We start from the raw sequence: 23,164 nt of genomic DNA, 5'->3' as shown, positions 1-23,164 counted from the left end.
CTTATGAACATTTAAAACAAAAACATATACTGAAAAATAGTAAATAATGAGCAGAAATATAAGTTCTGGTATTTTCTTTCTGCATCCCAATGTACAGTCTTGAGCACCTTGGAAGATGCTCACCCCATACCCACCCCATCACCTTGGGAGACTAGTTACACAGGGAATATTGTGTGATTTTAGAACAGGAGCTCCAGGGTCAGGATGCCTGGGTCCACATCTTGGCTCACCTTTTAACTCTGTGTGACCCTGGGCAAATCATTCATCTTTCCTGGTCCTCAGTTTTCAAATCTTTAAAATGGAGATGACAGTCCCCACCTCACAGATACGCTGATGATTAAATAATGTAATGTGTGAAATGTGCTTAGCACAAAACAGCCAATCAATGAGTGATGGTTAAACCAGAACTGACATTTAATGCAAATCTCCTTTTTATAAATGGAGAAAATGAGGCCCAAAGACATTACCTGACTATCCAGGCCACACAGCTGGGATCTCAATGGTTGCCTAGAAGCCACATCTCCTAGCCCCAGACCAGTGATCTTTTAACTGTACCCCACTAATTCTAGATAAATGGAACATACCCCTGGGGGTCCCCAACTTATTGTATCTTTACAACACTGATATTGAAAACAAGGGCCACGACTCCAGTGCCTTTCCTTTGATAACTATTGGATATTAAATCTATTTAATGTCTCCCTTAAACCTGTTCTCACACTGCAATCCATACTCCGACGGTGTGACACCCCAGCACACCAGGAAAAGCTTGAGTCTGCAGCTAGCTCATCACACGCCTGAGCGCTGATAGATACAGACAGCAAGAAGATACTGCTGGGGAAGCAGACAGCTAAGATTTGTGCATTTCAATGATGCAGATTTTTTCTTAAAAAAAAAAAAAAAGACCTATTATAAAGTAATAATAAAAGAGTAAGGATGGGGCGTGGGTTGAAGTACAGATGCTACAAGAATGGCAGAATGTTGATAGCTGTCGAAGGTGGGTGATAAAGACATGGGGTTTATTTTAATATTTTATTTGCCTTGTATATCATAATAAAGTTTAAAAAAAAAAAATGGCAAGGGAAAAAAAGTAGCTGGTGTAGAGGCCTCAAGGACCATGAGGAAATGAAGGCAATAGAGAGGCAGTCAGTGGAATTCGAGAGACATTTTTTCCCAATTCTGCATTCTCTTAATTGTCAACTGAGATGAAATATACAAACATTCCTCAATAACAATAACCACAACCACCTTTTCCAAGTCTTATAAAAACATGAGATGGCCGTCAATACAGGTATGGAGGACTGTGGAATTCACTTTGATAGTAGACAGACTTGCATCCACTCTTGGCCCATCAACGACAAAAAAGACAAACGTCCCCCCATTGCCTCTAAGTACTCCTCTACCCTTCTTGGAATGGTCCCACAGACAGGTGTCTCTGAAGAAAACAGCTTTGTCTTCCAGAAGGAGGGCCGGCTATGCGGAGGATCGGATGGCGGGCTGCCGGGAGGATCTCAGTTCCCAGGGTCCTTTATCACCCTCTCTCTCCCCTGGGCTGGGGTATACATGCACACCCAACCCAGGAAAGAGACCTCAGCAGGAAGCTGGGGTGGCCATAGATACCTGAGGCCCAATCAAAGGAGGTTAAGACTCTGAATCTTGAACCTGAAAAGAAAGAGGCCTCAGTACAAACACCACCCCTCAGTCATTCTCACCATTCCTTTGGCTGACACTCAAGGGTCTTCTGTACAATACAAGGGGTGTTGTACTGGGGTCTCAGTGTGAGCAAAAGGAGTCAGAGGCTGGCCCTGTCCTCAAGGAGATGGCATTCTTGTACAAGAGTCAGACAGTCAGAACAAACCAAAACACCAGGTGATAAGAGCTAGAGCAGACGTATAATCAGAGCTCTGGGAGCGGAGGAAGGGCCGGCCGCCTGGATGGCAAGGCTTGGTAGGGGAGACGTGTCACTGGGGGCAGGGGGCGAGGGGGGGGCGGTGCAGATCCTGAACAGCCTGTGCTGGCCAGAGAAGGGCATTCCAGGTAAAGACACAGAAAGGCCAAGGCATATTTTTCTTTCATAAGCATACAGGCAGCAGTCTTTTACTCCAAGTAGCACTTTCCAGAAAAGAGGTGTTGATGGAAGAGAAAAACTCCTAAGAGGTTTAGATTCCAATTGTCTGGGTTGTTAATGAATTAACTTTGCAATCCTTTAGTAAAGGTGAAGCTGGGAGGATAACTCAAAGATAATAAAAGAGTGGATTTTAGAAGATACAGATGCCTATAGAAGTCCCCCAGAAACTCTTGTCCCATTTTTGGCTCAGAGAGAAAACACGTGGAAATAGACAGGCAGGAGGAATTATGCAAATTAAAACTGTATTCTTCACCACACTTAATCCTGCAAAAGTAATTATGGCGCTCTCACATTTTACACATCAAGAAATGCGGGTCCAGGATTTCCCCGGTGGTCCACTGGTTAAGACTCCGCACTCCCAATGCAGGGGGCGTGGGTTTGATCCTAGGTTGGGGAACTAAGATCCAGCATGCTGCATGGTGCGGCCAAAAAGAGGAAGCAATTATGATACAACTGTGAGTCATTCTGGGGGTCCTCAAGCAACTTAAATGTCTCAGTATTCCTCAAATACAGACCACCCACCCTTTGTACCAGGCCTGCTGATATAAAATGCTTTAATCCTGATCTACTATATCAGAATCTCTGAGGGTGGGGTCCAGAATCCATTTTAGCAAGGCCCCCCAGGCATTTCTTACACTAAAGTCTGTAAACTCATAATCACCAACTCATCCATTTATTTACTCAACACATATTCCATAAGCGCTCATTATTGGCCAGACAGCACTGTCCCAGGTACGCACAGATGTAAGCTAGAGCTGGGCAGTGGATGGAGCGTCTGGAGAAGGATGTGAGGCGCGGAGAGCGGGCTGTCACAGGAATTCAGGTGCAAGTCTTCAAGAGGAAAAAGAACAGAAACTTGCGGCTGATGTACAGATGGGGAGGAAGGCATCAACAGGGACTTGCAGCTGGGAGCTGGGTGAATGAAGGGTGCTGCGTGGTCAGAGCGACGAAGAGCTGTGTTTACGATACACAATACGATGAGTCGGAGGTATCGCAGGACTGCCCGGTGGGTGCAGCCCCAAAGCAGCCGGAACCCCAGGACTGGAAACTCCCACTGAGCTTCAGGGAAGGAGACAGAGATGGGGAACCCTCTGCAGTTAGATGACAGCCCAAGCTATCTTAATCCCTCTTTTGCAATTATATTTTAGCTTCCTATGTTCTTTTTTTCTTTTTTGGCTGTGTTGGGTCTTCGTTGCTGCACACGGGCTTTCTCTAGTTGTGGCGAGCGGGGGCTACTCTTCTTTGCGGTGCGCGGGCGTCTCATCGCGGTGGCTTCTCTTGCTGCGGAGCACGGGCTCTAGGTGTGCAGGCTCAGTAGTTGTGGCTCGTGGGCTTAGTTGCTCCGCGGCATGTGGGATCTTCCCGGACCAGGGCTCAAACCCGTGTCCCCTGCATTGGCAGGCGGATTCTTAACCACTGCGCCACCAGGGAAGCCCAGCTTCACATGTTCTTAATACATCTTTCTAGGGTTTTCTTGATGTTTTTAGTAGGAAAAACTAATGTATTCCAATTAAACATATGACTCCAAGTTCATTTAAAAATTATTTTAGGGCTTCCCTGGTGGCTCAGTGGTTAAGAATCCGCCTGCCAATGCAGGGGACACGGGTTCGAGCCCTGGTCCAGGAAGATCCCACATGCCATGGAGCAACTAAGCCCGTGCACCACAACTACTGAGCCTGCGCTCTGGAGCCTGCGATCCACAACTACTGAAGCCCGTGTGCCTAGAGCCCGTGCTCTGCAACAAGAGAAGCCACTGCTATGAGAAGCCCACACACCACAACGAAGAGTAGCCCCTGCTCGCCGCAACTAGAGAAAGCCCGTGCGCAGCAACGAAGACCCAACGCAGCCTAAAATAAAAAATAAATAAATTTATTTTAAAAAAAGATTTAAAAAATCATTTTATGTAGCCTTGTTATATGAAATGTTTAGAAATGATTAACACGTGAATGGTTCTATGTATGTATATATACATGTATGTAAATTTAAATGGTATGAATGTTATGACAATAGTAATCGTTAAACAACACAGCAACCAAAAACAGAGATTCTGAAATATCCTTGCATTATTTATGACACTAGGGATAAATCAAATTGTTTTAGTTAAACCAGCGTACAAGAATCTTGTTCTGGTATCACAGACCTTTTCAGTCAATATAATTATCGCTGCACGTGGTCTGGTTCTGTCTGTGACCATCACTAAGAACAGTTTTGGGTAAGCTGGAATTCTCATGAGATTATCAACTATAATAACGGAGGTGTCACCCAGCAGAGTTATAATTACCGTCTGGAAACTCACCCTTTGTGGATATATTCTGAATACAGGCTTACTTTACGTTTTTCCCCCAATGTAACTGCCCAGGTTTCATTTTAACCATTTAAAAATGTAAACTGAAGGAACAAACTAATAATCAGCACTGGAGGTTCCTTGTGCTCCTTTTTCATTTGACTCGGTTCACAAGTAATCTTGCGGCAGGGCTCCGCTCAGTGATTCAGCAAGTCAATGACATGCAACAGTTAACAGTCTGAGCACTGAATGTGAATGACCTAGACTTCCTGGAAACAGAGGTTTCCAGTTTCACCATGGTGCCATGGTCCTTTAACACTCTGAAGTAAATCAATATTGTAGAAGTTATCAATGAGCTCCATTTCACACAGCCTTGAAAACTCAACAGGGATGTGAGGTACAAGGCATCAAGGAGCATTCATATTTTAGGAGGAAATGTGCATTCAGGTCCCTGGGCCAACTTTCGGAAAAAAAGATAACTCTTATCTACTGAAGGTTGTCCCATTAATAAAGAGCAACCAGAATGTCCTGAGTGGTGGAGAAAGAGGGAGTTTCGCCTCCTCGTTCTCCCCATCCCTGACTCTATGTCTGAGGAAGTCTCCGGTTCCGCCCAGACCACAAGCTCAGCTCCTGAGGAGCTAAGCCTGGAAACAGCAGCGCAGAGGGAAGGCAGCAAAACAGGAAGGGTTTGCAAAGTAATTGCAAGGTGTTGGATTACAGGTAAGGTTTCTTCTCCTTTTAAGATCTCCTTTGGGGATATAAACACCTTGGTAGATGAAGTGCTATCCGATTTAAAATACTAATGCACACCACTCCCTGAAGCCAAAACATCATACGTAGAGCCCTCGAGGCCAGAGGAACAAATTCAAAGAGCCTCTTCCCCCTTAGCTGCAAAATAAAACTAAAACTCCTTTACAGTTCCTCTATAGCCACACCCATCAAGCTCCCTTGCCCTGGGTATTATGTACATCTATGGAGAAGGGGGAAGGGAGCAATTTCTTTAACACCTGATCTAAGCGTCTAGTCTACAGCATGATCTGAGCATTTGGTGATTACAGCTCTAATGCTCTCAACGATCTTAAACAACAATAGCTTCCCATTTGTTGTCCTCGGACTATGCGGAAAGCCTTGTGTGCTAGAGCATCTGACATGAGGTCGTTGTTGTTATGATTGTTATGATTGTTATGATTATTATTATTACCATGTAAGGGCAGAAAAGTTTTCCCTTCTTCCTTTCTAGGTTCTTTGGCCGGTCTACTAATTAAATTGATATAAGACAGATTAACAGGAGAAAAGCAAACAAAAGTTTAATAACATGCATACATGGGAAAGACCCAGGAAAACTGAATAAGTCTCTGAAATGGCAGAAGTCCGCACCTTAAATATCATCTTCAGCTAAAGCAAAAGAAGACGGCGGTGGGGATCAGCTCTGGGAGGTCACCAGGAAAAGCAGACGAAACAAAGGTGAGGTTGTTATGCAGATTTAAGTCCTCACCTTCTGCACTGATAAGAGCTTCTAGAGATAAGGTCACGCCCCCTGCCCCCCACCTTCCTGGAGCAGCTGGGGAGACACCCTTACAAATGGAGATTTCCCTTATACGTGTAAATGTCTCTTACAGAAAGGTAACATCTACTCGGGTTTTCCAAAGCTTCTCCCCTGGCTGCAGTTTCTTAAAATAATCAGCCTCAAATAATCCTTCTGCCAAAGAGACACACGTTGCAGTGGCCCATTTTGCGCCCCTACGACCACCACTGTTATTACTTTAACTGAGGTTCAAAAAGGTTAGGAAACTTGCCTGAGGTCAAGCTGTTAATAAGTGGCCCAGGCAGGACCTAAACTCAGGTGTGTTCGACTCCAAAACCTCTGCCCATAACCATTAAAAACATCAGAGAAAGAGAAGGCTGGCAGCCACACTCCTCTTCAGGTTACCCTTGAGGTTAACCTTGCCTGAGCTACTCTGACGTAAGAGCCACAAATCGGTTCCAGCTGTAAATCACCTCAATGAAGAACTGAATCATTAAATCATTTCAAGGTGGGGAATCTCTTGTGACTCGGTGACACAGGAGTCCGCTGGCTCCTGCAGAGTTGGGGGCCTCCCTCTCCCCGCCCCCTTCACCCACCGCCTCCCTGTCTCCTTTGCCCCAAGGGCGGTGCAGAATTCCGTCCACACCACAGACCGTTTGCACAGCAGCCCCCGTTGCAGGGCGGATGGCGCATCTGCTGTAGGGCAGAGAGGGGGGAGGCAACTCGAGAGGAGAGCCCTATTTTTCCACAATCTTCCATTTCCAGGCTCACAAAGGGAGCCACACGCCGGTCACGAGGCAACCATGTCACTGGTCTACTGACCTGGTTTAAGGTCTATTAATTACGGTCTATTCTTCAAGGTCCGTGCTCTCTGGCCAGACACAGGCTGGGGCACACAGGGGCTGAGCGGAGAGTGGAGACGGCCCCGGGCGACCCCCTCCGCCTGGAAGAGCTTTAGGAGCGCGACCCACCGAGGCCCAGAAGTGCTAGTGACGGCTGTGCGGGGCGGTGCTCATCCCAGCCACAGCCCCACCTCATCCCCAAGGAGGGAGCCCTGTTCACTTACACCGCCTCGGCCCCAGCCATCGCCATCCCGGGGTACAACCGGGGGAATCAAGAATGGGAACGACGCTACTATATATAAAGTAGATAATGAATGGGAACCTACTGTATAGCACAGGGAACTCTACTCGGTGCTCTCTAATGACCTATATGGGAAAAGAATCTTTAAAAAGAGTGGATATATGTATATGTATGGCTGATTCACTTTTCTGTACACCTGATACTAACACAGCATTGTAAATCAAATATACTCCAATAAAAATTTTTCAAAAAAGAAGAAGAATGAGAAAGAGGTATCTAGAAGCCAGAGGGAGACCAGCTCCTGGGCAGCTGAGTCGGGGGTAAGCACAGCTGGGGTGAAGTGATGCGCAGAGACCAGGAACAGGGAAGAGGCTTGTTGTAGAAAGAGCCATGGACCAGGCATGCAGAGAGAAGGAGCTGGGAGGCACCAGCTCAGACAGAGGAAGCTGAGAGCGTGAGGGCCAAGGGCCAAGACGGCTTTCAAGTCCCCAGCTTCAGTCCCCGGGAGGCTCAGGAATCTTGCAAGTATGAACATGGCTGTGTCCTCTCAACAACTACTCCCCGACTTGGTCCACGCTAGCGGGTTCCTGGCCACCAAAGACCTTCAACTAAAACCATCTACATAAGCGTATAAGAAAATCTTCCCTAGCATACTCTTTTCTTCAAGTGTTAACCAATTGTAATTGTGGCCAATCTTTAACCGTAGTTTCTAGGTGAGTGCATCTCAACCCTGGCTGACATGTGCACGCACGGATGCACACACACGTGAATGAATACATGCTCACTTATATATATGTACACACACAGACACACACACATGCATGTGTCTAGATACACACACACACACACACACACACACACACACAAAGATAAAATCTACCTGGAACTGCTGAAGGGCAGCCAGGGTTGAGATCCACTGTAGAGACTTGAATCCACCAAGTTTCTCTGTGTAGTCAGGGAAAGCAAATTCAAAAACATTAGGTACTTCCTCTGAAAATCATGAAACACATCCTTACTTAAAGAAGGCACCTCAGAAGCCATGTACAGTAAGTCCCCTACATATGAACCAGTTCCGGTCCGAGAGCATGTTCGGAAGTCCAACTTGTTCATAAGTCCAACGAATTTAGCCTAGGTCCCCAACTAACACAATCGGCTCTATAGTACTGCAGTGGAATAGGTTTATAATACTTTTCACACAAATAATACATAAAAGAAACACAAAAAATAAAGAAAAGATTTTGACTCTTACAGTACAGTACCTTGAAAAGTACAGCAGTACAGTACAACAGCTGGCATCCAGGGGCTGGCATCGAGTGAACAGGCAAGAAGAGTTACTGACTGGAGGAGGGAGAGGAGGTGGGAGATGGTAGAGCTGAAGGACCGTCAGCAATAGGAGACGGAGGGCGAGCTGCAATGTCACTCACACCTGACGGTGATGGCACAGGTTCTGGTTCCTTGCTGGAACCAGATGCACATTCGCATCTTTGAAAGCTCGCAACTTGAAGGTTCGTATGTAGCGGACTTACTGTAGTTGAATCCCTTGCTTTTAAAACAATGGAATGTAAAGCCCAGAAGTGTGGAGCGTCTTCCTGCATGAGGTGACATCATGGATTAGAGGGACTGCTGGAATTAGAACTAACTTCCCTAGTTCAAAAAGTTTTGTGTACATCTAATTTTCGCAAATTAAGTCTTTTACAAATCAGCAAGCCTATTATTTAAAGCAATCCTGAAAAAACAAAATCATTCTGATATCCAATTCATGATCTCCTAAGTGTATCTGTGTTGAGACTTTGGATTCTTGTACCTGAAGCTTCTTATTTTCTTTTTTTAACATCTTTATTGGAGTAGAATTGCTTTACAATGGTGTGTTAGTTTCTGCTGTATTACAAAATGAATCAGCTATACGTATACATATATCCCCATATCCCCTCCCTCTTGCGTCTCCCTCCCACCCTCCCTATCCCACCCCTCTAGGTGGTCACAAAGCACCGAGCTGATCTCCCTGTGCTATGCGGCTGCTTCCCACTAGCTATCAATTTTACATTTGGTAGTGCGTATATGTCAATGCCCCTCTCTCACTTCATCCCAGCTTCCCCTTCCCCCTCCCCGTGTCCTCAAGTCCATTCTCTATGTACATGAAGCTTCTTAAAATGGAGCAGATTTATGGCCTCCAACACTAGCATAAGCAAAATCCAATAGAGAAGGTAAATCTGCTACCACGATGAACAGTAAAATTCCTGAAGCCAGACTCTGGAGTCTTATGCGGGGTTATTAATATGGGCACAGTGGTTACTGAATTTGGAGAGAGGGAGGAAGTGCAAGCAGTAGCAGAAGGTCGGGAGTGAACTTAAGGGTTTGCTCTAAGTGACCTCAGGATAGTATCATTCAAAAGACTTCTTCAGAAAATAAAAATAAAAAAAAAAAAAAAGAGGGGGCTCTTCCACCAATATGCCATTGCACTAGTAGAGTTTTCAGACTGAATTTTAGAAAACTGAGCCTCCAAGATTACCCTAAATAAAAACAGGAAGAGAAAACCCATTAAGGAGTTATTGACCATTAACACAGAAACATGAAGAGGCTTGTCAGATCTTTGGCATCTGGGTTACTAGAGGAAAGTAAGGCCCCTCAAAAAATAGAACCATGGGAAAGTAAGCTTTGGTGGGATAGGGGTGACAGCGCAGAAGCTGGTTGTGCTAGAGAAAAGAAACCCTGCCTGATGGGACGGCGAGGGCAGCCTGAAGAACCAGGAACAGCCCGAGGGCACTGGAGAAGGGCGGTGGGGACATTAAAGAAAAGGCTCTAAGTGAGCCTCCAAAACACACTTCACCTATGTCAGTTTCAAAAGGTCTCTTCTTAGGAGTTGCGTTCTTCCTAATGGGATATTTTCACACTGACTGCCTTGAACTGCAAGCTGATATTCTATTTCCATTCTAGAAAGATCATTGTGCATTCACATAACACATTATTCATAACACATTCTGTTTTCCTTGTCGCTAATCAGTCAAACTCCGGGAGAAATCATGAGCATTCTTCCTTTAATGACACCATAGAATTAATCCCCTCTGAGAAAACTGAGAATAAAGAAGTAAGGTCATTAAATTCAACACGCTCAGGAAAGTAGTAACTGTTTTGCTGTTCCCAGGAGAAATCCATCCTGAGTCATAACTGTAAACAACATTCACAACCAACAGAAGAAGGTGCTTTTCAAGGCTCTCACTACCTGAGGATATCCACGACAGCCTTCCCATGACTTAGGGATTTTCCAATTATGGATCCTATAAATCACAGATGCAAAAGTTATAAAAGAGCAACACATGGCTACATATTCAAAATGCCTCTAAAATTTAGTTCATCCTTTCACACAAAAAAGAAACAGTTTGAGATTAATGATACTCAAGCAAACCTTAGTGTCTGGTACAATCACAGTATCAATATATGTGTGTTCAACGGTTAATGGTTTATTAGCTGAATGAATGAATGAAATAGTAAGTCTCTCGTAACCTGCCTTTTGTACCTAGGCATTGAAAGTTCTTTTTTTATCCCCAGCCTCTCAGCTTGCGGGATCTTACATCTTAGTCCCCTGACCAGGGATCGAACCCCGGTCCTGGCAATGAAAGCACAGAGTCCTAACCACGAGACCGCCAGGGAATTCTCTGAAAGTTCTTACTTACCTTCCTCTCTCTGCATTTGCCTTCTCTGATTAGGTCAGTTTCTCTGCCAGTGTTACCAAATGCCTCTCTCGTCCACAGTCTTTGCACGAAAAAACTTCCGTGAATGGTGATGGGAAACACTAATAACATATTGAATCGTAAATGCCTCTACTCTCCTGTTTCTCAAGATTAAAATGTTCCAGCCAAAATTCTCTCTGTCTAACTTACACCTCATTCTCTGGGTTATTTGCTTGTTTGGGTTTACACCTTCAAATCAGCTTGATTCACTCCCTCTTGAATCACAGGTCCCAATTCTGCAGCCTAAATCAGCTCACATCCGAGAAGACCCTTGAAGGATGTGTGTTGAGGAGGCTTAATCCGCCTACTTAATCCCACCTTAACCAACAGGCAGCCTTTCCTGCACAAATTAATCACACCAGCTCAAATTACAACACTACCCTCCAATAAGGCTACACTGATTTTCACAGTGTCCTTTCTACAAATATTTCTAAGTGATTCCAATTCATTCTCTCAATTGTTTGGATTCACAACACGCTTATAAAGTGTATTAGTAACTCAAATGTAAAACATGTCCTAACCTTCAAGGCCTCCACCATGTTTAGATTCTCAACTGTCTCTCTCTGTTCTAAAACCAACTGCCGAGGGGCTTCCCTGGTGGCACAGAGGTTAAGAATCTGCCTGCCAATGCAGGGGACACGGGTTTGAGCCCTGGTCCAGGAAGATCCCACATGCCACGGAGCAACTAAGCCACTAAGTTGTGCACCACAACTACTCTAGAGCCCACAAGCTACAAGTACTAAGCCTACGTGCCACAACTACTGAAGCCCGTGTGCCTGCAGCCTGTGCTCTGCAACTGCAACAAGAGAAGCCACCGTAATGAGAAGCCTGCGCATCGCAACGAAGAGTAGCCCCCGCTCGCCGCAACTAGAGAAAGCACGTGCACAGCAACGAAGACCCAATGCAGCCAAAAAATTATTAATTTAAAAAAATTAAAAAAATAAAACCAACTGCCAGTAGGCTGAATATTGTGTGTTTGTGTGTGTGTGTGTGTGTGTGCGCACGCACGCGTGCATGCATGCACGTGTCCCATATGTTGAAACCTAACCCACAGGGTGATGTTATTAGGAGGTGGGGTTTTTGAAAGGTGACTAGGTCATGAAGGTGGAACCCATATGAATGGGATTAGTGCCCTCATAAACCAGCCCAAGAAACCTCCCTTGCCCCTTCCACCGTGTGAGAAAACGCTGAGAAGTTTGCAACCAGAAAAAGGGTTCTCACCAGAGCCTGACCATGCTGGCACCCTGATCTCAGACTTCCAGCCTCCAGAACTGAGAAATTTTTGTTGCTTTTAAGCCACCCAGTCTATGGTACTTTGCTACAGCTGTACGAACCTAATAAGACACCAACTTACTTCTTTCATGCTGAGTCCATGCTCTCCCTGGCTCTTTCAAATCCTACCTCTCTTCTACACCCTTTTCAGTCATTTTTCAAATGCTTCAAATAATCATCTATTGGCCAAATAGCAATGACCACCTTTCTTGCCTTCGAATTTACTTCCTCCCCAAACCCTTATTTTAGATTACTGGCCCACTCTACTGCTTATCATTTAGGGAATTTGCTACCTTTACCCATGGAAATACTAGGTAGTATTTGTGTTTGAAGTCCTCCATCAAGGACTGGGCAGCTCACTAGAGCATGCACAGATAGTAATGGAGAAAGGATGAAGAGAAATACAAAAGGGTTACTGTTACTCTTCTGTTCAATACAGATACTTCAATGTTGCAAACATGGGCATATAATAGACACAAAGTGGATCAGACCTCAAGCCAAGACATTGTAACCCCTTTCTTTGCCTATGGTTATGCCCATGGATACCAAACCCTAGAGGGTAAAATACATGCAACTCTTTGTAAGAAAATTAGGAAAATTTGAATCTATCCCATTTATTTATGGGGCACCCATATGTGCAACTCATTAAACAAACATTTAATGAGTGTCTCTTATCTTAAGGCACTTTGCCAGTTGTTGGGAAAACAGAAGACAGGGAGTCCTTGCCCTCAAGGAACTTTTAACTTAGTGGGATGCAGTCACACACCAGGACACAGCAACACTGTGATAAGTGCAGGTAAAGGAGCTGAGTACCACGTGCACAGGAATACCAAGGGTCCCGGAACCCAGTGAGGATCCAGACAGGAGGGAGAATTCAGGGCATAGGAAAAGGGCATATACAAAAGGCCGGGTGTGAGTGTGAGGAGGGAGGGCAAGTACTGGGCTGGGTACTTTGGGGGATGCACAGCACTGACACACACACCTTACATTCCTCCTGGGGGAATAACACCTGAGTGCAGACATGGAGATGATTTAGGATAGGGTGGGCTCTCCAATCAGTGTTCGGAGCAGTGTTCTGAGTGTCCCTTCTCATCAGGAGATCAGAAAAGAGAAAGATCCCCAAGGAAGACATGAAGGCTGGGGGTGGAAAACGGGATCTGAGGCAGCCTCGGAACAATGGGTACGTGGTGGGGGGGGGGGGCTGGGGAGGGGGGGAGGTCCTGCTGCCATGGCAATGACCTGAACGGAGCTGTACATGGGCAGAGAAGAGGGCATCTTCCAGGCAAGGTTAGAGCAGGAAAACTACAGAGAGCAGAGAGGAGGTGGTTAAGGGACTGCTTAGCCTCACAGTCAAGTAACTCCTAGCCTATTAGAATAACTGAGACATGTAAATGCACCTCTAGAGAAATCTGATAAATAGGACTGCATGTGTGGAAAGAGTACTAAACTAGCAGTCAAGAGACCTACTGCTCTTCCCCAGTCCTCTGTCAAATGAGGGTGCACAAGGACAGTGTCCATAAATGATATGGGAAATAAACTTAGTCCTTCACAACCAGCATTCTTTTTCTTCTTCTTTAAAAAAAAAAATAATAATATGAAATAAAACAGAACATAGTGGGACTTCCCTGGTGGCGCAGTGGTTAAGAATCTGACTGCCAACGCAGGGGACATGGGTTCGAGCCCTGGTCCCGGAAGATCCCACATGCCACAGAGCAACTAAGCCCGCGAGACGCAACTACTGAGCCTGCACACCACAACTACTGAAGCCCACGTGCCTAGAGCCTGTGCTCCGCAACAAGAGAAGCCCCCGCAATGAGAAGCCCGAGCACCACAATGAAGGGTAGCCCCCGCTCGCCGCAACTAGAGAAACCTCGTGCACAGCAACAAAGACCCAACGCAGTCAAAAATAAATAAATAAATTTATTTTAAAAAAAAAGAACATAGTCTGCACGTGTATTGCCCACAGGCAAAAATATTGTTTTGTGAGACATTTGCTTCTGATATATAGACACAGATGTGTATGTGTGCGCTTGATCTAAATGTAAAATGTGTTTCCTATTGTGGGGTCACAATCCAAAAAAGTTTGAAAAGCACAGGACAAGAAGATGTGAAAGGTTTCTTCAAATCCTAAGATTCTCATTTAGCCTTTAAGTTCTAACCTATTTTTACAGGTGAGTAACTCAATCTAGACATGAGTTCTGGTATAAAATTAAATAAATCCTGGGCAAAGTTAAGCTATACCAGCACATAATTCAAAATTTAACCTTACCTAAAACAATGCCTTTAATTAAATTAAATATGACAAGTCTCCAGGAAATAACTATGCCTCACATATGTTGTAACACAGACACACCTGCATATTCAGGGCAAAGGGTTAGCCTTACATCTGAAAGGATTTCATTCTAATCCAGACACGCACATCTGAAAGGATTTCATTCTAATCCAGACAGGCACATACAGGAACAGTGTTCTGCAGAAATTTTACCATAAAACCTACTCAAGGTAGGATTTTAATGTTTCAGTTTAAAAAGATCTAAGGCCAATCCTTATTTTTAATACCTTTACCAACAGCAAATTCTAGCAATCTATTGATTGTGTGTGACACACATACTTTTGAAACCCTTTACTGGAACAGGTGGCTTTTTAACTTGTAGATTCTGACTCAGTGTCTCTGCCTATGGTACCATCTCAGCCTAAACCACTTTCAAAAAGCTATCATCCAAATGAACTCCTTCAGGACTTCAGGAGAACGTGAATAAGCAACATATTAAATCCTAAGTACTTCCCTGTTGGACAAGTCATTTTCCCAGAAAGGCACAGGGTAATTTATGAGCATATGTATGAACAGGAATGGAGACAAAAATCACTAATGTTGGCAGTCTGTATGAGCCGAGCAAATACATTTTAGATAAAGATTATACGTGTCAATAGCCATAACAGTGCCAATTACACTTATTCTGGGGACTCTTTCATCTGAAGCAATTGGATGTCATAGAAGATGATCTCAGGTATTTTCATCATCCCCGCTACCAGGTGGCTGGGGCAAAATCATAGATACCCAAACTGGAGCACAAACAGGTGACACGACTTGCCCACTTGCCGGACTTCTGCCTCACTTGGACTACTAACACTCAAGTTTTGTTTGCTGGTCTTACCAGGTCTAGCCCCGAAACCACGCCCCCAATTTCTGCCTTGCACATAAAAGGCCCTCCCTCGATACTTTGTAGTTCTCCTGTGAATGCTAACTCAAGGTCAAGAGATTCCCCAAACCCTGTAACGTAAGATTCCAACTCATCCTGGGTTTTTACTGAGGCTCTGAGGAAGATGCCAGGCCCACAGGCACGAGCTAACTCCCTGCCCGCAGTGCCAGCTACTCAGCCCCACCAGGAGGCAAACTTCACACCACCCGACCCTCCGGCTGCCTCCACGGATGCCCAGACATGGCCCCTCCGAGCACTTTACAACCGGAACGTCTTTTGGAAGTCTTCCCGTCTCGCCCCCTGATTTTACAAGGAAGGAAACAGAGGTATGAGACTCGCGCGCCTTGCCCAAGGTCACTTCAGCCTGAGGACCTCCAGCCTCTGGCTGCCAACTCACACAAACTAAACGTGAACCAAGCTGTTTCCGCCCGGTATTGAAGCACCCCAACGTTGCCACTTGCGGTGACCAGAACCACAAAAGACCCAGCCGGTGGATCGGGGGCACCCGGGCGCGCCAAAGCAGGCAAAATCCTCCGAATCCGAACTCTCCAGGAACCCGAGGGCTGGCGGGGATTTTGGAGGGGGTGAGAGAAAGCCAGGGAGCGAGAAGAAAAGAGAATCCGCGGCGGGTGGGGTGGGGGGGTCTCTGCTCGCCCACAGCCCCAGACGAGGGGCCCCCTTCCTCTCAGACCGCCCCAGAGGCCCCCAGAGGACCCCCAGCCCGCCTCCCCGCAGTGGCAGGCCAGGCCTGGCGACCGCCGCCGGGCTCACCGGGTGCGCAGCGCCTGCCACGCGGCGTCGATGTCGGCGTAGAGGTTCTTCTCGGAGGGCTTGCCCGAGCTGACGCCGTAGCCCGAGTAGTCGTAGGAGAAGATGTTGCAGTTGATGCGCGAGCCGAGGCCGATGTAGAAGCTGCACATCTGGCCGAGGTCCACCGCGTTGCCGTGCGAGAAGAGCAGCGTGTAGCGGCTGGAGGGCGCGCAGCGCACGAACATACAGCCGAGCCGGTTGTCCCGGGCCGTGCGCGAGAAGAAGACCTCGACGGCGTCCAGCTCGCGCTGCGAGTACTGCCAGTCGGCGCGCTCGCTCAGGTGCAGGCTGCACGCGCCGGGCCCCGCGCCCGCGCCCTCCTCGGGCTGCTGCGGCGCCGGCTGGGCCGCGGCGGTGGCAGCGGCTGCGGCGGCTGCGGCGGCCGAGGCCGGGGCGGGGGCGCCGGGGCCGCGCTGCTCGGGCGCCAGCACCGTGTAGGTGGGCTCGGGCGGCAGGAAGGCCAGCTTGGCGGCGATGCGGCTCGGGCAGGGCGGGCAGCAGAAGAGCCAGCACAGCTCGCCCAGCGAGAAGCCGTTCATCCTGGGGCCTGGCTCGGGCATCGGGGCGGCCTCGAGCCCGCCGCCGCCGGTACGGCAGGCAGGCAGGCTGGCTCGGATGCGAGGGCGGGCGGGCGGCCGCGCGGCGAGGAGCGCGCGAGCAGAGCACGGAGGGCGGCTGCTGCCCGCCCGCCCGGCGGCAGGAGGAGGGGGGAGGGGAAGTGCAGGAGGAGGGAGGCGGGGCCGGCCCGGCGGGCGCCGAGGTTAGAGTCGGGGCGGGTCAGCGGCGGCCCCGCGGGCCGGGCGAGGCGCGGGCGGCCGGGGCCCGCGCGCGGCACACAAAGCGGGCGGCGGCGGCCATGCCGGCTCGAGCGCACCGCCCCCCGGCCCCCGCTCCCGCACGCCAGCCGCCGCCGCCACTTCCGGGTTACCGAGAGCCCGCGCCCCCGCCGGGCCCCGGCGCCGGGCCCCGGAGCCGGGCCCGGCATCTGGGCGGGGCTCCCCGGCCACCTCCCCCGACTCCGCGTGTGAGGGCGCGGGCACCTGCTCTGGCCTGGGAAGCGAGTCCTCCTTCTCGGGACGGACCGGGGCCCGGAGCATGGGGCGCCCGGCTTAGGTGTCTGCGTGGGGGGCAGGGGAGCATATCCCCAGAGGGGGCTCTGGAGGGGGCGCCGGCACCTTTAGCCCCCTGGGAAGCACGACCTGGGGCCGACAGGGGCTCTCCGGGAGCGCAGGAACCCGGAGGAGCGGGGCACCCGGGCTTAGGCATGGGGGGCAGGTGGGCCGATCCCCAGGCAGGACAGTGGAAGTGGCGCGGGTATCCTTCCCGATCGGACTATTTCCCTCTCTCCCCTCCCGCTGGAATTCCCTTCCTCAAATCCAAGTTTTCTCATGCATGGAGGTTCTTGGGAATCTATTGAAAAATTAACGAGTGGAAGAGAGTTGGAATGAACCTGAAATACTTGACTCTTTGGGTCCATGGTGCTTTCTGAACTGCCTCTTCCCAAAGTCTCAGGACCATAAAGGGTACTGGTGGTGTGGGATAGAGCGGCGATCGCTGTATTTCCCTGTTACAGGAGGCTGTTTCTGCATATGTAGCCACAGTATTGCTTTCCTAGGGTCATGACTGAGCCTTTAGTAAATCCCTGTATCTATAAAAGTCAGCTACTATAACAGGGCCGCACTGTATAGTTAGCAATATATCACGTGGCCGTTGTCATTTCTAATCCCACGGGCAGTAGATTTTCTAGTAGCAGCTAGGCGTCCTTTACAGTGTTAGTTTCTCTAGACTTGTTTCTCGGGTCCCGGATTTTTAATGGTCTTAATCAGGAAAGATTTTATAATGATTTAAATCCATTGTAATCTTGCCATGCACCTTTAAGTGATTTTTGTTTTCCCTGCAAATATTACTCTCAGTGCCTTGAGACTGAATAAGCTCCGGTGCCAACTTCGCAGAGCCTTCTATCCTTCCTTTCTCCTCCTGAATTGGCAGCTAAATTCTCTTTCAGGAATTGACAGGAGATACCCTTCCTGGACTGCCAGCGGGGCAGCTAAATACAAGGAGGATGCCAGCATCACCACTCTGGATCTGTTGTTTTAACTCACAGACATCCAGGAGAATTTAAACTATTGTTGTGACTTTTGTGGAAGGTGTATTTTTGAGCACCTTCATCTAAATGAATTTACCCATACTGATTTCTTTTTTCTTTCTTTCTTTATTCGGCTGTGTTGGGTCTTCATTGCTGCACATGAGCTTTCTCTAGTTGTGGTGAGCGGGGACTACTCTTCAATTCGGTCCGCGGGCTTCTCATTGTGATGGCTTCTCTTGTTGCGGAGCACGGGCTCTAGGCGCACAGACTTCCGTAGTTGCGGCACGCAGTCTCAGTAGTTGTGGCTCGTGGGCACAGTAGTTGTGGCTCGCGGGCTCTAGAGCGCAGGCTTAGTTGCTCTGCGACATGTGGGATCTTCCCAGACCAGGGATCGAACCCGTGTCCCCTGCATTGGCAGGCAGATTCTTAACCACTGCGCCACCAGGGAAGTCCCCATACTGATTTCAATAACCTTCAGGACCTGATTTTAAAAGATTATTTCTTCACTAAAATATTAATAGTTTTTAAATGTTTTTGAAACTGTCCAAAACTTGGGCTAAAGAAAACTTGGTTGGCAAAGCCTGTTCAGACTAAATATTTGAAGTTTTATTTTAACATTATTTGCACTTGGTGATGTTTCACCCAAAACCAAATTTTATCTTCTGGAGATTAGGTTTCCCTTTCTAAAAAGCTTTATAACTTGCTACTGTTTAGGCACTTTTTTTCTTGTATTCAACATATTGATGTAATGTTTTTCATGCTCACAGCACCTAAGATGTTAGAACTTTTGTGCTGAAGCTATAAAGATAAGACAGTTCCTGCTCTCAAGTACCGTACAGTTTAATTAGAGTATTGGCAGAAGATTCAGAACACTTTTCCCCATGCATTCAAAACAAAACAAAACAAACCAAAAAAACCCCATATCCCTGTAAAAGCTAAGGAAATGGTTTTGAATCCTGGTTCCATGGTGATATTTCTGTGGGAAGGTAAGGTGATAGCCAAGTGTGTTACTCCCTAGTCTAATTCAGAATAAAATAGAATTTAGGGAACTGAAATGAAAAAGTGTTTAACACGCCCCTTGGTCAGTCTTTCTCCAATACTGCTCTCCTCATCTGTCTTTTGATGGGACTTGAATAGCATGGCAGTTCATGAAAGAGTGAGAGTCCCAAGTAGGTGTGTTTAACGTGCAGCTGACGGAAGAGACCGGCTTTATATTCCAGATGGCCTAGTAGTAGTAGTGTTAATATTGTTAGGAAAATTTTAAAGTCAGATATTTGTTTTTTTACATCCCTAAAGGATTTGTGGAGTGTCACGGAGTATAATACCAATAAATAAATAAGTAAATAAATAAAAGCCTGGTTTTTATTTTCATCCTCTTAGAAGGCTACACAGAGGTGGATTCAAAGAGCATTTATTGTGGGAGGGAGATGTAAGAGGGAGGAGATATGGGGATATATGTATACGTATAGCTGATTCATTTTGTTATACAGCAGAAACTAACGCACCATTGTGAAGCAATTATACTCCAATAAAGATGTTAAAAGAAAAAAACAAAGAGCATTTATTTCCCTGGAGAGTATGTTGGTTCAGGTTTGTGGGAATATTAAATTGAGACCCTCTTTTAAATGAAATTGCCCATGTTGATTTCAATAACCTTCCGGAACTGGTTTCAAAAGACCATGTCTTCACCAAAATGATTTGTAGATGTTCTTGAACTATTCAAAAACTTGGCTAAAGAAAAATCTGGTTGACAAAGACTGTTCAGACTATGTATTTGAAGTCTGTTTTAAAGTTATTCACACTTAATGAAGTTTCACCTAAAACTAAAATTTTATCTGTGCCATAGATTAGAGCTCCCAAATGTTTCTCACCTCATGCCACATATAGTCATGGTCAAGTTTGTGTGGCCCCTTGAGACAATGCCTCCTCCCACCCCGGGGGCTCAGCCTCCCCGGACAGAAAGGGTTCAATATCTGCACATCTCTCGCACCCACAACAAATGTGGCAGCGTGCCTTGGCATTGGTTGGAGAACTTCAACATGCAGCACAGGAAGAATAAATTTGCCCTATAGAATGCAAAAGTCAGGGATTACTAGCTGTTCACTTTGACCTTAAAGAATGTCTCTTTGGCTCTTCCTACATTTTAGTAGAGAAAGACGTTAAGTTTGGGTCTAGATCAGCAAACGTATTTACTAGCTACTTACCATGAGTCGGTCACTCAGTTGATGTGCAGAATGCAAAGGTGGCTAAGACACAGTCCCTCCTGCCCTCAACAAGCTCATTGGTCTGCTGCTCAGACTAACTCTGCATCCTGCTAAGCCAGTCTGGGTCAGTAAACTAAACGATATTCCAAGTAGCTAAATGCCTTGGTCTCTATTATTTAATATTGGCCCTTTACACATTGAACTTTTCTTCCAGATCAGTCCGCTTGATTTTGAGTGGCTCGAGATGGCCTCAGTTGTGTCAGCAGTGTAGAGGAGAATGATCCATTTTTCACTGACCATAAGAGCAGGATATTTATGCTTCAAAACTGAATATGGTGGTTTCGATGGAAGGTAAAAGAGAAATCTAAGATACATTGCCCCCCAGGAATTCCCTGGTGGTCCACCGGTTAGGACTCGGTGCTTTCACGGCCAGGGCCCTGGTTCAATCCCTGGTCGGGGAATTAAGATCCCGCAAGCCATGTGGCACAGCAAAATTAGGAAAAAAAAAAAAAAAAAATGAGTGCCCTGTTTTACTTTTGCTTTTCTTTTCTTTTTTTAAATTTAGGACTGGATGTTCTGTGAAGGCAAGGATCATATCTATTTTGGTCACCACTGTTTCTTCCATGCCTGGCTAAAAGAAGATGCTCAGTAAATATTTATTAAATTGATCAAGTAAAGAATGAGTGAGTGATTTAGTGAGTGCATCAAGAGATCAAGACTGTACCTTCTGTTTTGGGCAGTATTATTGAAGGACAGGCTTTGAGGAAGACACAGAAGTCCAAAGCCCATGCCAGCATCCCCCTGCAGGAATAGACTACACACGTCCTCTGTCTAAGGAGTTGTGGCATTCTCCCCATCTTTCTTATCAACAGAGCTCAGGTTTTGCTCTGGGTAACAATGCTCCCAGTTAAGATGCACAGTCACCTGGCCTCCCCTGCTGTGAAGATGGCCACAGGACACAGTTCTGGCTAATAGTCTCTATGTGGAGAGTTTTGCAGAGCTTCTGGAAAAACTTAACAGAGCCAGACTCATCCGGAATGTTTCTCTTTGCCCTTTCCCTTGGTTCCCACTTGGGTTGCAGGCATTATTATTATTAGAGCTATGGGAGCCACCTTGCCACTATGAGGGTGAATTTCATAGTTGAAGATGGTGGAGAAGAAAGATAAAATTCTAGATCCTTCATGGCATTGTTGAATAGCTGCCCAGCTTTGCCTTCATCTGGGCTTCTTATTCTGTGAGAATGATAAGTCACTGTATGTAACTGTAGTTGAGTATTTTGTTACCTGTAGCGTAATGCAATAATTAGGAATCGGATTCAGGAATCAAAAGCAAAAGATCTTACGTTGTTCTTAACTGCTTTCTCAATAAAATCAAAGAATATTTGTTGATCAACAATGGAACAGTTATGCCTGAATCCTGCTTTTTCCCCCATTTAAAAAAAATATAAAAGTATGACTGAAGATGGGATAGATTTTTGAGACGATATGTATTAAATGCATTGGAAATGTGAAGAAAATCAAGCTTATAATTTTGAAAATAGTATAGATGACATTTGAGGCAATTCCAGGAAATCTAAACCAGTGTTAATTAGGGGAAGGGCCCACCATTCAACTAAAAGCTTTTGGAGGCAAAGTATCTTTTCCCAGAACCTTTTTCAGCCTGAGGGCTCTTATCAAAAGTGTTGTAAATGAGGTCACTGGAACCCAGCTGGGGAGAGCTGGGAGATCCATGAAATGCTGAGAAAGCACTGCAGAGATAAGGATTGAAAGAAAGAAAACACCAGCAACCCACAGATAGGTGTTTTCACAGTTCCATTCTTCTCATGGATGATTATGTCCTCAGACCTGCATTTCTAACTAGTCTCATCCTATCACCTATTCAGGGATTCTTAATAGGAGGTCCAGAGTCCCTGAAATTGATCACAGAACTTGGACTTGGTAAGCTACTTGAAGATAGGAACTGTGTCCATCTTGCTTTTCCCTGTACAATCAGCACCAAACATTATGTCCTAGCACATAATAGGAATCCAAAACATATTTACTAGTCATTGGAATTCAATTTCTAGTAATTTCTAATTGCTTTTTTAATGTGCAAAGATGTAATATTTAGGTTATATAAGTGATTTTCTTTTAAATGGGAAGTGGGAAGGAACAGCCTTTCATATGCTGAGCTTGCAAATCTAATTTTAAGGTGATAATGAACAATATCAAGGCTTCAATTTTAAGGTTTGTTTTTTTTTTTCCAGAATTTTGGATAATTACACATGAAAACAGTGTACCTGAATGATTGATCTATAGTGTTATTCCAGGGAATTTATAATAATGAAAGTTAGAACATACTCAAAAAAACAGTAATACTAGCATAAGACCGGACAGATCTAGCTGTCTGTAAATATTTCATATTTCAGGTGTGATAAAGTTGATATTTCAAATTTGTAGGATTATATTAATTTATTTCGATAATTGGTTAAATATTGGAAAGAAAGATAAAGTTCAATTCTGATGGATCAAAAAAATCAAAGATTTTTTAAAAGGAAACCAAAAGACAACTGGAAAATATAGATGAAAATTTATATATTTTTGAGCTTAATACCAAAGGCAGAAACCACAAAGGAAAAAATTGGTGATTTGACTACATAATTTTCAGTCTTCTATATACTGAAATATTTACAGATGAAATGAGATGATGTTGAAGATTTGCTACCAAAAAAAAAAAGGAAAAAGAAAGAAATAAAAGAAGAAAAGAAAGGAAACAAGATTGATTAGCTATGAGTTGATAATAGTTGAATCTGGGCGCTGAGTTGATGAGTACATGAAGGTTTCAGATATGAGTCTCTCTACTTTTGTA

At 45.9% G+C, this 23,164-nt stretch overlaps 1 protein-coding gene across 1 annotated transcript in view; it reads right to left on the bottom strand.

Moving 5' to 3' along the window:
- Positions 1–16,727, bottom strand: part of ABHD17C (abhydrolase domain containing 17C, depalmitoylase) — a 55,376-nt gene extending 38,649 nt beyond the window's left edge. Inside the window, exon 1 of the mRNA XM_059912329.1 lies at positions 15,989–16,727. Coding sequence (XP_059768312.1) covers positions 15,989–16,587 — 599 coding nt within the window. The 5' untranslated portion in view covers positions 16,588–16,727. The remainder of the gene's footprint in view (positions 1–15,988) is intronic.
- Between the last annotated feature and the right edge of the window lie 6,437 nt (positions 16,728–23,164).

This window comes from Balaenoptera ricei, chromosome 2, assembly GCF_028023285.1.
Source record: "Balaenoptera ricei isolate mBalRic1 chromosome 2, mBalRic1.hap2, whole genome shotgun sequence".
Taxonomy (NCBI): Eukaryota; Metazoa; Chordata; class Mammalia; order Artiodactyla; family Balaenopteridae; genus Balaenoptera; species Balaenoptera ricei.
Note: the sequence above shows the minus strand (reverse complement) of the source record. Positions and strands in the feature narration are given on the sequence as shown.